At 32.9% G+C, this 14,427-nt stretch overlaps 1 protein-coding gene across 1 annotated transcript in view; it reads right to left on the minus strand.

The window, feature by feature from the left end:
* Window positions 1–14,427, minus strand: part of LOC131852386 (cartilage oligomeric matrix protein) — a 37,492-nt gene that overhangs the window by 12,240 nt on the left and 10,825 nt on the right. The window contains exons 3-6 of the mRNA XM_059203062.1: window positions 7,349–7,519; window positions 6,638–6,834; window positions 5,611–5,914; window positions 5,058–5,231 (exon numbers count right to left, since the gene is read on the minus strand). Coding sequence (XP_059059045.1) covers window positions 5,058–5,231; window positions 5,611–5,914; window positions 6,638–6,834; window positions 7,349–7,519 — 846 coding nt within the window. The remainder of the gene's footprint in view (window positions 1–5,057; window positions 5,232–5,610; window positions 5,915–6,637; window positions 6,835–7,348; window positions 7,520–14,427) is intronic.

The raw sequence follows: 14,427 nt of genomic DNA on the forward strand, positions 1-14,427 counted from the left end.
AACATTTGTCTTCATTCCAATAATCTATGTTCTAACGAAGTCTTTCTTTAATGCATAGCGAAGGAATTGCTTCCACTAGGACACTAAATAAGTATTATGGCATAAGAATTAAATTAGATCAGTTAGCTCACCGTGACCAATTGGCTAGATGTTAACAACGATGGTTTCCAGGGAGACTGGGAGCAGACCAACTTAAACTGTCGGCCCAATTGTTGGCAATTATTGCGAACAGTTAGGCCAACAGTTCCGATTCTAATAATATTCTCCCTCGGTCTATGTAAGGGAAGACTTATAGTCTATACTTATTATCCCATTATCAAAGATAGCACCTGATCATTATAATTACCTTCTGCATTATTGGATACTGGGATAAGGATACAATGTTGCACTTGCTTCTTTGGAGAATGTTAAGGTCAATAGAATATCAGAATCGATTAAGAAACCTTTCGAAAATATGTTTGCAATCATAATACCTCTAAAATCGAAGGTAAAAGTCCTTAATCAGGGCATGTGACGTATGACTTAATGCTTTCATACAGGGGTCGGAGCGTAGGCGTAACCTTACAGAATGCACGGTAGAGATGACATAAATCTTTCTATAAGTATTTTATACGATTACGCCTACGCACAACAACTATGCCTTACACGAATATATAGGAAGACACTCGCAGAATCCAAACGAGATTTTATATGTGAAGGCGATAAAGGATCAAATCATTCAACAAGTTATGAGAAAAATTATGCTTAAAGTTTCAGTACACGATAGAATCCAAAATGAAGTTTATAAATTAAACTATTGACTTAGTTAATGGATTTTGGGATTTTTTTTTTATGAAAGAGTTTGGCTTTTCGTCTATAATTTAAGAAATATTCTTTAGAGTAACTTGACTATTTCACTCGTCAGTATACGTTTACTTAATAAATATATTTTTGTCACCCGTGAACATAATTTCATATAAGCTTAATTCTTTTGATACGAACTTACAGTTCTTACACGATAACTAGTATAGTAGTATATACCATAGGTAAAAATAAAATAGTATACTAATAAAATAGAGTACGTATGTAGTTCTATACGTATTCTATGAAGCTGAAACCCATATTTCTAATGTAATATCAATTCTGTTTTTATCAAACTGACAATACAAAATGGATAAGGTTGACTTATGAAAACAAATCTCCAATTGTAATAATAATAATACGCCAGCAAAAGCTAAGAAAATGTAGTGTACCTAAATAATAATAATTCTGATATTGAATACTCTGTTTCAGAGCACATTTCACATTAGTCAGGTTGTCTTGTCTTCTAAATATTTTTGTTACAATTGAAGTTTTTGTATATATTATATATTATATTATAGCCTTTATTCAGATTCAACTTATACATTATTTTAAAACAAACAAACAAAGCTTTAAAACTTAAAACGAAAATAGTTATTCTATTATTTGGATCTTTTTTAATGTCTGTAGATCTGTTTGCCAATCGGCAAAGGCCTCCTCCAATCGTTTCCATTCTTCTCTTTCTTGTGCCACCCTGTTCCACATTACTCCTGCCACTGTCCTAATATCATCATCCCATCTTGTGTGGGGTCTGCCTCTTTTCCTTTTTCCTTCCCTGGGATACCATCTTGTCACTTTCTTACTCCATTTATCATCTCCTCTTATTATGTGACCTGCCCATCTCCATTTGAGTCTTTTAATTTTCAAATTTATATCTGTAACTTTTGTTTTATTCCGGATGATGTAGTTTTTCAGTCTGTCTGATCTCTTGACATTCAGCATACTCCTTTCCATAGCGTGTTGACAACTTGCGAGTTTACTTGTCATTTCATGACTTAAAGTCCATGATTGGCATCCATACATAAGGACGGGTAAAATGCAGGTGTTAAATAGTTTGGTTTTAATACTAATATGAAGTTTTTTATCTTTCATAACCTCTCTCATGCTCCAATATTTACTCCAGCTGTTAGTAATTCTTCTCTTTACTTCTTCATGCATCGGTTGTTCTTGAGTTATAAGCTGTCCTAAATAGATGTATTCATCAGTATAATTTATTTCAGAGTTACCTAAGAGTATCGTGTCTTTAGTTCCATTTGTCATCACTCTAGTTTTTTCTGGGTTCAGTGTTAAGCCTACTTTCTTACTTTCTATGGCAAGATCTGCGATCATAGCATTAATCTCTTTAGATGTTTCAGCGAATAGTACTATGTCATCAGCGAATCTCAGATGTGTTAAAGATTCGCCGTTTACCATGATACCAAAATTTTTCCATTTGATTTTTCTGAAAACTGATTCCAAAACAGCTGAAAATATTTTTGGAGATAGGGGGTCTCCTTGTCTAACGCCTTTGCCAACATTAAATGAATGACCTTTCTTGTCTAGCTGGATCCTAGCTGTACTATGAATATATACATTCTTTATTAATCTGATGTATTTGTGCTCAACCCCTTGTTCCGCTAATGTTTCCCATATATTTTTGTGTAGCAGAGAGTCAAATGCTTTGCTGTAGTCGACAAATGCAATATAGTATGTAAGTTGATATTCTTTGTACTTCTCTAAAATTTGACGAACTACATGGATATGATCAATGACAGAGTAACCCTTACGAAATCCAGCCTGTTCTATCGGTTGATGTTCGTCTAGCGTTCTTTCAAGTCGTTTTAAAATGACCTTGGCGAAGATTTTGTAAATGTTTGACATAAGGCTGATAGGGCGATAGTTTCCTATTTCGAATTTATCTCCTTTCTTATATAACAGGATAATGTTAGATTCTGTCCATTGTTGAGGTATTATTTCAGTTTCTAATATAGTGTTAAACATATCAGTGAGGGCTGGTATTAAGATTTCCTTGTCATATTTTAGGAATTCGTTACTTATGCCATCGGGACCCGGTGTTTTATCTAATCTCTGGGTAACTATAGCCTTTTCGACTTCTGCTCTAAGAATACTAGGAACGCTTGTGGTACCGACCAGATCGATTCCACCTTCCGTGATGTCCCCTTTGTACAGTTTCTTGTAATAAGATGTGGCTATTTCCAGAATGTCTGCTCTGCGGTGGTTCCATTTTCCATCATAGTTTTTCATTTTAACTATCCAGTCCATTGAGTTTTTCAAGTCTTTGTATGCTTTTTTGGCTCCGCCTGTTTTCCATATATACCTTTCTAGAATTTCCATTTTTCTTTGTTTCCTGTCCTTTCTTATGCTATTTTTTATTTCTTTACTAATCTTCGTTAGATATTTTCTTCTGTCATTTATGCCTCGAGCGCTGATTAAGTGGTTTCTCTCTTCTAGTAATTGTATGGTATTTGTTGATAGCCATTTTCTTGGTTCATTTTTTATATTTGCGATTTTTTGTATTTGGGTTTTCATTACATTTTCTAACCAGTTGTATTTGTCTTGCGTACCTAAATCCTTTGTTTCAGATTGAAAGTCACTGAATTTGTCCCTTAGAGCAATTGTTATTTGTTCAGTCTGATGGTTTCCGATCGTTACTTTTGCTATTCCACATCTTGGTCTAGACTTTTTTGGTTCGTTTAATACCAGTTCTGTTCTAATTAGTCTGTGATTGGTGTTAAAGTTCAATTTGTTGATTACGGAAAAATTTGAGAAATAACTATTTTTATTAGTCATTATGAAATCGATTTGATTTTTTGTTTTACTGTCCGGTGAGATCCAAGTCCACATATTTTTCTTATTTTTCATGAATATAGTGTTTAAGATGGTTAGGTTATTTTCAAGGGCAAAGTTCATGATCTGTTCTCCATTTCTACTTCTTGTTTTACTACTATATGTGTATGATCCTAGTACCTTTTCTTCTCCTGGACGTCTCTTTCCTATTTGACCATTGCAGTCTCCCATTATTATAAGGTTTTTATGACCGTGTTCCTGGATAGCATTGTTTAGATTAAAGTAGAATTTATTTATAGTTTCTTGATCAGATTGTTCAGTTGGAGAGTATATTTGTACAATAGACCAGGGTTCTTATATTCAGGTAATTTCAGATTCAATATTGCAATACGTTCCGAAATACCTATAAATTCTTCCACGTAATTAATTAAACTATTTTTAACAATGAATCCAACCCCATGAAGGCCTGGGGTCTTTGGTTTTTGTAGAAAAACTTAATTACAGTAATCTTTTCATATAAGAAATATGAGTCTCAGGAAAGCCAAATTAACCGAGTTAACTTTTTTCGCTTACTTGAGATAAAAATTGGTCATGCTATGTGAGAGGAATGGTGGTATTCATTTAAATCTACGTTTGTGTCAGTAATCCTTGTTATTTGCCAACAGAGTAATTAGTGCCCCAACAACATTAATTATTCGGCATCATTAATATTTATGAGTACTTTAAGGCTAATCAAGCAACTTACTTATTCATAATGTTAAGTGGGTGCAACACAGAACTCTGTAGACAAATATGTGGGACCGTGACAATTGTCTCTTCAATACTGGTACCGCTATCTATGAAATAAAAGTCCTTTGAAATCTAAACAATATTTTAATCAAACCCACATTGAAAGTTGCTTGATTTACCTTAAATATACTATTATCTGGTTTCTGAACTAAATTGCTGCATTTAAATATTTCATTGGTTAGCTAAATTAAAAAAGTTACTTTTTTAATACTTATATCAGTAACCGAACTTATAGAATGTAATGTTACTAAACATGCAGAAGTAATCTAAGTTTCTACAATTACACAGAGTCATGAAAATAAATGTATTAATAAATCTTAAGATATAGATGAAACTGAAGAAATTAATTATATTAAAGAAAATAAAGTCTAGAATATTCTAATTGACTCTGATAATGTAAACATTTACAATAGTACAAATTAAAGTATTCACTAAATTAGCGAGGTAAGTTATATCTACAGGCGAAGAATCTACAATAATACAATCAAAAATGCGTCTATTTTGTTCATATACAAAGAAATTATACAAATTGATTAGACGTTTAGTATATTACGATATACTTTAACCTAATTACATTATTTTTTTAATTAGGGTAACATAATATAAAAGACTGATAATAAAAAAAATATGCTATTAATAACCCGAGTAACACGTGGAGTCTGAGCACCGCTCAACTTGCGGCTGAGGATGCACATTGGTACAGCAACTGCGGAGTTGGCCTCTCAAGTTGTCTATAACGCCTTTTTGCTCTTGGACCTCCCGCCTGAGATGATCTATGGTCTGTCTTAACAATTGCAGTTGCTTTACAACCTCATCTGTAAATAATAATGGAGTATTTATTAGAAAACCCCACTATGATAATATAAAAAGAAATGCTAACCTTTAATGAAAATCTAACATTACTGTCATCTATTGTGACCACTACAAAATATTTATATGTATATTTGTATAAAATTTTCCCGTAAAAAAGTAAACGTTTTTATATAATACTTATATTCGACATACTTATATTCGACAACACATTTAAAATATACTCTCTGATTTTCTGTAATACGAAATCTATAATAAGTTTTGCCTTTAATATTTACTCTACTATACTGTGTTGCGCATTAAAAGATATATTACTGTAGGCTCAGAACATCGATGAATAAATATCACTTTTGAAATGTTAATTGTTTTAACAAAAACACTCACCATCACAAGTTTCTATCACACTGGAAGGTATATCTCCTCTCTGATCATTAGGAGCATTAGGCTGCGGTAGTACTCCATTAGGATCAATATAATTGTTATTTCTATAATCATCTCCCTGCATCTCTTCTTCCCTTTTACCTCTAGCAGTCTTCTCTATGAAGTCTTTAACTTCCTCCACGTCAGATTCATCGACGGTAAGCAATGATGGTGGTTTTATATAATCTTTCTTCATACTGCAGCTTAATGAATCTAGTGCTGCGCGTTCACTGCTGTAGATTTCTACTGGTGCATTTTCTTCGTGATACTAGATTGTAGTAGAAGAGAATACATTATTTTTATAAGTTCATTTCTTCAAAATGTCAAACAAGGAAATGACAAAATAGTAAAAAACTAATCGATTATATGACATCCAACAACATTTACCTAAGCAGGGTTTGTTTTGTAATGTCTACAGTATCCTTAATACAGTGCTGTTTCGTTGTTGAAATATATAAACAGATGCTAATAAATAAAAATCTAAAAGTGTACAAAACTAAATAAATGTTCTTATTATTCCTAGGTTTAGGTTAAATGAAGCGTGAAGAACAAAATATAATATACCTATTTAGGTAACAATGCTGTACGACGATGTGAAGATTCTGATATTTCGAGTGTACTGACCATTTACCATTAGGCGGTGTTTGGTGATTTTAGGTTCTATTATTATTAACAAAAATTTCTATTAGATAGGATCAGAATAGTGATGGCAGCTAATAAGTCGATTATTTATGTTCACATTGTTAGTAGTAATTTAGAACTTAACTTAATGTGCTATCGTCGTCGTCGATCTCTTATTATAATAATTTGCTGGTAAAGGCTATAACTGAACAGCAGAGAGGGTAGACTCACTGCCCCCACTGAGTTATAGACCGTTTTGTCTCTTTTTAAATTTTATTATTGTATGAGTAACCATAGTATTAGTTTTTGTTTGAGACAAATTAATATTATTATTATTATTATATCAGAAATTAAATCTAAACATACTTACTAATTTTAATTTTAGATTACGGAATAACGTCATCAAATCGTGTTTGCTGGGGATAGCGTGCCAGTGCAAGGGTTGGCAGCCGACATATAGCTTGACTCTGTTTTCAGCTGCTACCAAAATCAGTGTGCCTCGAGGATGGGAGCCGAGACCCCATGATACCGACTTAAGGTGGCCACCATTAAGGCTCTCCAAGGACACTAAAATGTGTGTAAGAAAATGTTCATAACATTTTGAGGAATAAATTGAGCTAACTATGACTATACAAATAATTTATGGTATTAATGTTAGCCAGTACAGTTACACTATTTAACATTTGCAACTACTTTTGTTACCATCCACTTTGTCCACAAACGATTTTTTTCCAACCATATTCTAATACTGTTGGCCGGAGCTTTTCTTTAATTCACTGGACAAAAATGGAATGACTAGGGTGCAGAGGGTAAACTAAACCTCCGTAAAGGATCTTTAGAGTGGCTGAAGGCCAACACCTATCTTAGGAATAGGACTATAGTCATCGGCACTGCTACGGGTTTGAATCTCAGATCAGGCCTCCGTAAATTCGATTCCCGTATTAATGAGAAAAAGGGTCGATCTAGCCAAAAGTAAGCTGCGTTTATCATGTTTGTCTATTAAATACTTTAATGAAAATATGTAGTCTTTGCATTTGTGATATAATATGGTATTTACAGATACAATAATGTCAAGTCTTACCTTTATTAGTCTTTTTATTATAATAGAGTGATATGGCGTCATCTTCCGCGCCTTTTGCATGCAACAGTTGTTCTCGTCTGGCACTAAGACCGTGTGGTCCTCTGACTAGAATCGCAACCTCGCCATACTCAGGTATGGAACCAGCAACAGCTACCAAGTTGTTTGTTGCCTCTGAAATAATAAACAATAAGTCGTCGTATGCAAAGTGTTTTAGACAACTAGTCTTTTGTATGGCTACATCATCCCACATCTCAACCAAGCAGCTTACTTTTCGGTTGTAATATGTCACTAGGAAGTTACTGGAAAAGAGGAATGACATCTTAGTGCTTAAGAATGATTACACATAATTATCACGGGTGTCAAATGATAACGTTATGTCTGTGGTACTATTCATGTATACAGGCGACGGTTACCACTTATCAGGTGGGGGGCATTACATTGTTTGCCTTTCCAAATACATGAAACAGTCACTTATACTAGAGCTTTATACATTAACTGAAACATTTTTAATCTGTACTAATAATAGGAAGAAAGTGCATTTTGTTATGAGGAAAGGATTTTTTTCCAGAGTGGCATTTAATATATACATATTCCCAATTAGTTATTAATGAAAATTCAAACTGTAGAGAATAAAATATAATATTAAAAAACTATCCATCATATAGGCAAAATAAGTCATTAATATACAATTAAAGTTTCGTGCATATCGAACATAAGTTGCAAAAGTTATAATAGAGAAGGAAACTCCGAGTAGTTCTCGGGACTTGTAACTCGCGTGTAGGTTTATGAGACTCCCTACCAACCTACGTCATCACTCATATTCACCGCTCATGTTTGTCTCCCTGCCCAGCCAAATTTGGTAGGAGCCTGCTAGTGCAGCTTTATATTACCGTAATTCTAGACAGAGCAAGATGTTTTAGGAGATTGTAGAAAGATTTCACTAGTGTCGAAATGTTTCTACAATCTTCTAAAAGATATTGCATATCGAACGTAAGGTGTATAAATTTTAGCACATTGTATTTTTTTTGACACATTGCTAAATATGATGAATCAACTGTTTGGATATGAATCCCTAAAAACTGTACATAAATAATCAAGCATCTACAATTGTACGTTCTACCAAAATGGTGTTATAAAAAGGGATTGAAAATATCTAATATTCAACAGTATGTTGCGTTAGACGGCGAGTTACAGTACAGAAAGTGCTAACATAAAATATGCAAACATCACATAAATCTTCCTGCACTTACATGAATTCACTTAAAATAAACATACTCAAGTCTATAATTTCAAAGTCTGTAGTTAGAACTTAGGTAAATATTAGTATTTTACTAAATACTCGAGGGAACAAAAGTCAGTCGATTTACTCATTAAATATGAGCAGGTCAAGTACTACAGTCATAGATTTCTATAAAATAAAGAACCTTTCATTCACCCGAAAATATAAATACAAAAGGGCTAGGCAAAAAAAAAACATTGATAAACATTGATCTAGTTGTAATTACAATAACAACTTACTAGCGTAATCACTTTTAAATTCTAAAGTAATATAAAAATGACCAAAGATCAGGAGTTCAAAGATAAGTATAATAGAGCTGAATTGGTCCATCGTAACTGATATGAGTTCTTTAACCCGAATTAGTATAAATATACGCGAATATTTTATTAATATTTTATACGCAATATACTTAGTTAAATCTTAGACAGATTCAATATTAAATGTTATATTGTATACTAATAGCTGTTGCCCCCGGCATTCCAACATCTCAACGTCAATTTAATATAAACGACTTTTCAAATTTAATTTCTGAATTTTATTACAAAAGCTATGTAAATATATAAGGATCTAATAATATTCGTAACATATTTTGAAGGTGACTTACACCTTTAACTTGGAACGGAATCTATCATGTGGTTTAAAATAAGTTGTCTTACGCGGTAAGGCGGGGTCGGAAGATTGACTCAGGAGTACATTTTTAGCTCAGCCTCCTCCTTTTGTAGATGCGTGTAATATTTAGTTTTTTTCTTCAGATATGTTCTTAGTATATTATGTAATGAATTTATTACATTCATTATAACAATAACGAATGGAACCAAATAAACGTAATATTTTAGAGTTGGTACTGCTCTTATTAGAACTAAATCTAAAAATATGTAATCAATGGTAGTGTTGAAATACTTGTTTTGCAAATTATTATTATACTTATGAGGCTACAATCTTCAAAATTCATACATTAATTACTAATAAATGCAAAAGTTCATCTGTGTCTGTGTCTGTGAATTTGTTAAATTTTCACGAAAAAACACCCGAGTTGGCCTTATTAAAAAATTGTATACCTATAATAAATAAAAGTCTTCTAAGCATAGAACAAAAAGTAATATGAATACAGAATTGTTAAATATAACTTTATTGGAATATATAAGAACTGGTTCAATAGTTTTCCCCTTTTACGAACCCTGTAGGTTCCCGTGATTACGGAATAGCAGTAACGTAATTGGCCGTGTGATATCACGGCACAGTATAACGGTGGTGGCCGCTGTACACAAAAACTGACCGACCCATGTATGGCCTTCCTGCACACTCATCATGGCTTCATACGGAGACCGTTTTATTTACGTCTCTTTGAAAACATGCGTTTTATTGTAGCTCACTGGATAGTATTAAATTAAATTCAACATGATTTATGTGTCAAATCCGACCCGACTGGCGTATTTTGTATATATCTTTACACACTTTACTCGAAACCCATTTTTATAACTCATCTCATAAATACTAGTCACACTGTTTTTTACACAAATTGTAATAGAATAATCTTAGTAGTAAAGAGGTTTATTACATTGACAGATCAAATTAGAATAATATTTGTATTCAAGAGCATGTCTATTTGCATTTATGTATATGTATCTTCAATATACATTTGATAACTATGTAGAAAAAATTTATTCATACGGTATGGGTATGAGTATGGTATAGACGTATAAATATATTTATAAGTCTATCTTTACTTAGTCCGGACTGATTGCCGCTGGGATTTATCCTGGTTTAATATTTCTATTCTTTAATTTATACAATATCAAGAGAGTTTCTGATTAAAATGCATATAACTATTCAGTACAAATCTTGACGTAAATAGTTTTAAGCTGACAAGCATTACAACTCCCCCGTGATTTTCACTAAGCTATAATACTATTGGCGCACTGTCATTGCCCTCGATCAAAATAAATCAGATCAACGAAATAAGATATAACCCAGCCCTCTCTTCAACAGTAGATGACCCCATGTGATAAGTCACGCGAAAAATTTGCAAACGTAAGGGATAATTTATCTTGTAAAATAAAATTGAAAATGCAGGAATTAAAATTGAAAGTATATTGATATATTGAGCGAAATTGAATTTAATGATCCTACATTTTAAGTAACAGAAATGGCAAATCCTCTCGTCCTTGATGGTAATACCTTCACACATATAAGTACATGAACAGCACCAAAGCTATCACGTTTAGCTATCTATTTGGACTGAATCGGCTTGATGTTGGTATATACCACAGTATACTATCTGATCCTGTATCATCGTCAACTAAATTTTTAATTTCATTGTACAGTAGAAGATAAGAGTAGAGTAATAGTAATAAGATACCATAGGTCTGGCATTATCATATTATGATAAAAGTCCCTAAATAAATGTAAGAATTTAAAAAAAGCTATCACGTTATCATTTGACGCCCATGGTACCACTCTTGCCTCCATAACCTGTCATTCTACTGCCTTATCTCATGTTATTATGTGATGTCTGCGGTCTGCTGTCAGCTGTCTTAATCGTTAAGAGCGTTCATTACCTAGTTAGAGATACCTAACATCCTAGTTGATGGTTTACAGGGGGATTCGCATAGAAGTCAATCTGACATGGTACATTGTTAGCAATTCGATTATTAGTCCACCACCAACACCTTTTTACTTAGTTTATAATAATAATATTAATAAGCATGTAGTTTTTTTTAATCGATGATTCATAAAGGGTGTTCTTTTATGCTAACTATACTATATATTAACGGGACACCAGTAGAAGATGGTAGCATATAAAGTTAGTCAACTTAGTCTATAATCGTAAATTCACTAGGATCTTGATAGTTTAAGACGTTACTCCGCGGAGGTCGACTTCATTTATTACTTATTGCTAGTCAATGTGATCACCGTAACAATCCCCGGATATATAATAGGTAATTAGGAAATGTGACGTGTCCATAAAATAACTTAGAAGGTACATAGAATCGTAAACAAAATTTAAATTTATATCAATCTACTTTGAAGCCATGCAATTGATAAAAAATGTATTACTACCTACACACGGACAGTCATACCCCGGCGTTTGACCATTCCTAATGAGGCTATCAGAGACAATCGTGTGGGATGATGCGACGCGCGACGGTACAGACCAAATATTGCCAACATGAATTCTAATGTTCTGTGCATTTACCATTAAAATGCCGTATACTGATCATACCCATCGGACAGAGCATTAATTAAAAATGAAAATGAAAATCAAATCAGTAGAGTTTAGGTCATCATGAAAAATATCACGGCCGCGGTAGTCTAGCACAACGTCTTGCTTCCAATGGTCGCATCTTCGATTCCTCTCACAATACAAATATTTGCAGTCATAAATAAAATAAAAAATGTAATATAATATTAATTAAAAATTTACCAATTACGATACTAGCTTTCTTCTAGGCTTCGATTCTTTGCAATACATAGATAGATGCATTTGTTTTCAATAAGAGCATAAACAATGTAGAATAATAGAATTATAAATTAATCAATGACAACAATCAAGATCCCGAATAACGCATTAAATTCTTTATAAAATGTACGTTTTATTTTACGCACTGAATATTTGATAATTGAATCTAACTATATTACTACATTGTGTAAAAATAACCGAATTCATTGTAGGTACTAAGGCGTTAATAGGGCGATAAAATCTGTTCATTCCAGCTGATGTAATCTGAATTTGTACGGAAGGACTACATTATTACTATACGTTTATGTACTATGTATATTTGTATTTAATCAAAGATATAAATAATACTTAGGTCTATGTATTTTGCAGATTGTTATTGTTTATTATTTATATATTTTGTATACGCTAAGATGATAGATGGCGGTACTGCTTCTAAATTTCCGCATCATTAAACAATTAAATTAAATATATTTAGTCGATTAAACATAAACAAAACGCGTCCATTCTCTTCAAATATATTTTACGTTCATGTCATAGTTAAATTTATTTTATTTGCCTAATTATAATATTTAATTTAAAGCTTTAAAGCTTGACTGAAAACCTTGTATACAAACATATCTTAATTTAATTACTACAGTAGTTATATAAGGCATCGTAATGTTGTCTTAAAATAAATCTAAACCTGAAAAATCTTTATGGACATCATAAAATAATTTATTCTTCAAAAATTAACACTTTTATTGACCCAAACACAAAATAGCGAATATCTATTTTCAGGTCATATAAAATGATCGTAATTACCCACCCCAAAGTTTAGGAAGATTGATTAAACCATTAAAACGTCAAGGAGTAACAAACAAACAAACTCGCTTTCACATTTATAATATTTAAATAAGAACAAAGTGCCAAAATTAATGCAAACAAATTCACAGCGTAAAGGCTTCCACAGATGCGGTGTACCATTACAATTATATTTTGAGACTCAGATCAAGGAATGTTTTACGGGCACTACAATCTTTTTGGGAAATAGAACTAAGTACTGTGTGTTGTACAAAACATTTTTTAACGGATACCAACATACTGATCTCGGTTCGAAAACAACTGCTATGAGAGTGCCCGTAAAGGCAGGCCTTATACCGCGCATAATAAACTCCTTGCTTATTAATTTACGAAATATAATATGTACTATCATTGTTAATAACACACTATACAAAATAAAATGTTATCTCCTATATAAGCTTTCCGCTTATTTATTTTTTAAATTGATTACAGCTACTTGTGTTATTGTCTTATTGCTTAGTTGAGAATGGGAGAATATGAGTGTTAGTAACGTGGACAGCTAACCCCATTGCTAGCAATGGGGTTAGCTGTCTACGTTATACGTATGGCAGATTAACCTTCACGATGTTCCCCCTAGAAACTATCATGATAAACAACGGGCAAACTCATCTCATATCACACATATCATCCTCCACTGGTACACCGCCAGCTTAAACCGTTAGCACAGAGGAGCTGTTAGGTACAAGTGGCATATTTAATAAAAAAAATTGTACAATATGTAATTTAATGAATAAATAAAAAAAAGCAAACGAGTTGAGTGCATGCATCCTTGTGGATATATGTGTTAACCGTAAAACCACCGTACATACATATGTGTAACCTGACATATGTTACAAAATATATAACACCCGTAGTACCTCTCATGCGTTACAAATATAATCCCTAACATCTTAATGCCCAGGAATGTCTAAGGATTAATTTGTTACGCCTCCGTACCATGTAATTATATACATATCTTACCTCGCCCTTTCAGCAGCTTAAACAAGCCGGTAGGGGAAGGTATTAAGTGAGATGTAATAATAAAATCTCGAGACAATTCACACAGCGCAATCTAATCCCGAACTAAGCAGAGCGTGTGTTATGGGTACTAGACGACTGATGTAAACATATAGAAACATTTTCTTTTAATAACTACATACACATAATACATAGATAACACCCAGACCGATACAAACAATCATATTTATGAATACAAATGTTTGTGCCATGCAAGGAATCAAACTCGCGACAATTGAAAATAAGAGGGTATGCTAGACCGCTAGACCACCGAGGCCGAGATGTCAATACAACTTTCATAAGGTTAAAATTATTAAATACGTTGTTTAAACTAACGAAGTAGACTTTATAAAAAGTGGTATACACCTATTTCAGCTGCCAAGCAGTTTACTTTGTAAGGTGTTTGGTTGACAATCGTCATCCGTGTCCTTCGGAATGGCCAAGCTTGAGAGTATCACGAGCATCACATTATCGCATTATCAGCGAACTCAATAGTACTATTCA

Source organism: Achroia grisella, unplaced genomic scaffold (genome assembly GCF_030625045.1).
Source record: "Achroia grisella isolate CSIRO2021 unplaced genomic scaffold, CSIRO_AGI_Agris_v1 utg848, whole genome shotgun sequence".
Taxonomy (NCBI): Eukaryota; Metazoa; Arthropoda; class Insecta; order Lepidoptera; family Pyralidae; genus Achroia; species Achroia grisella.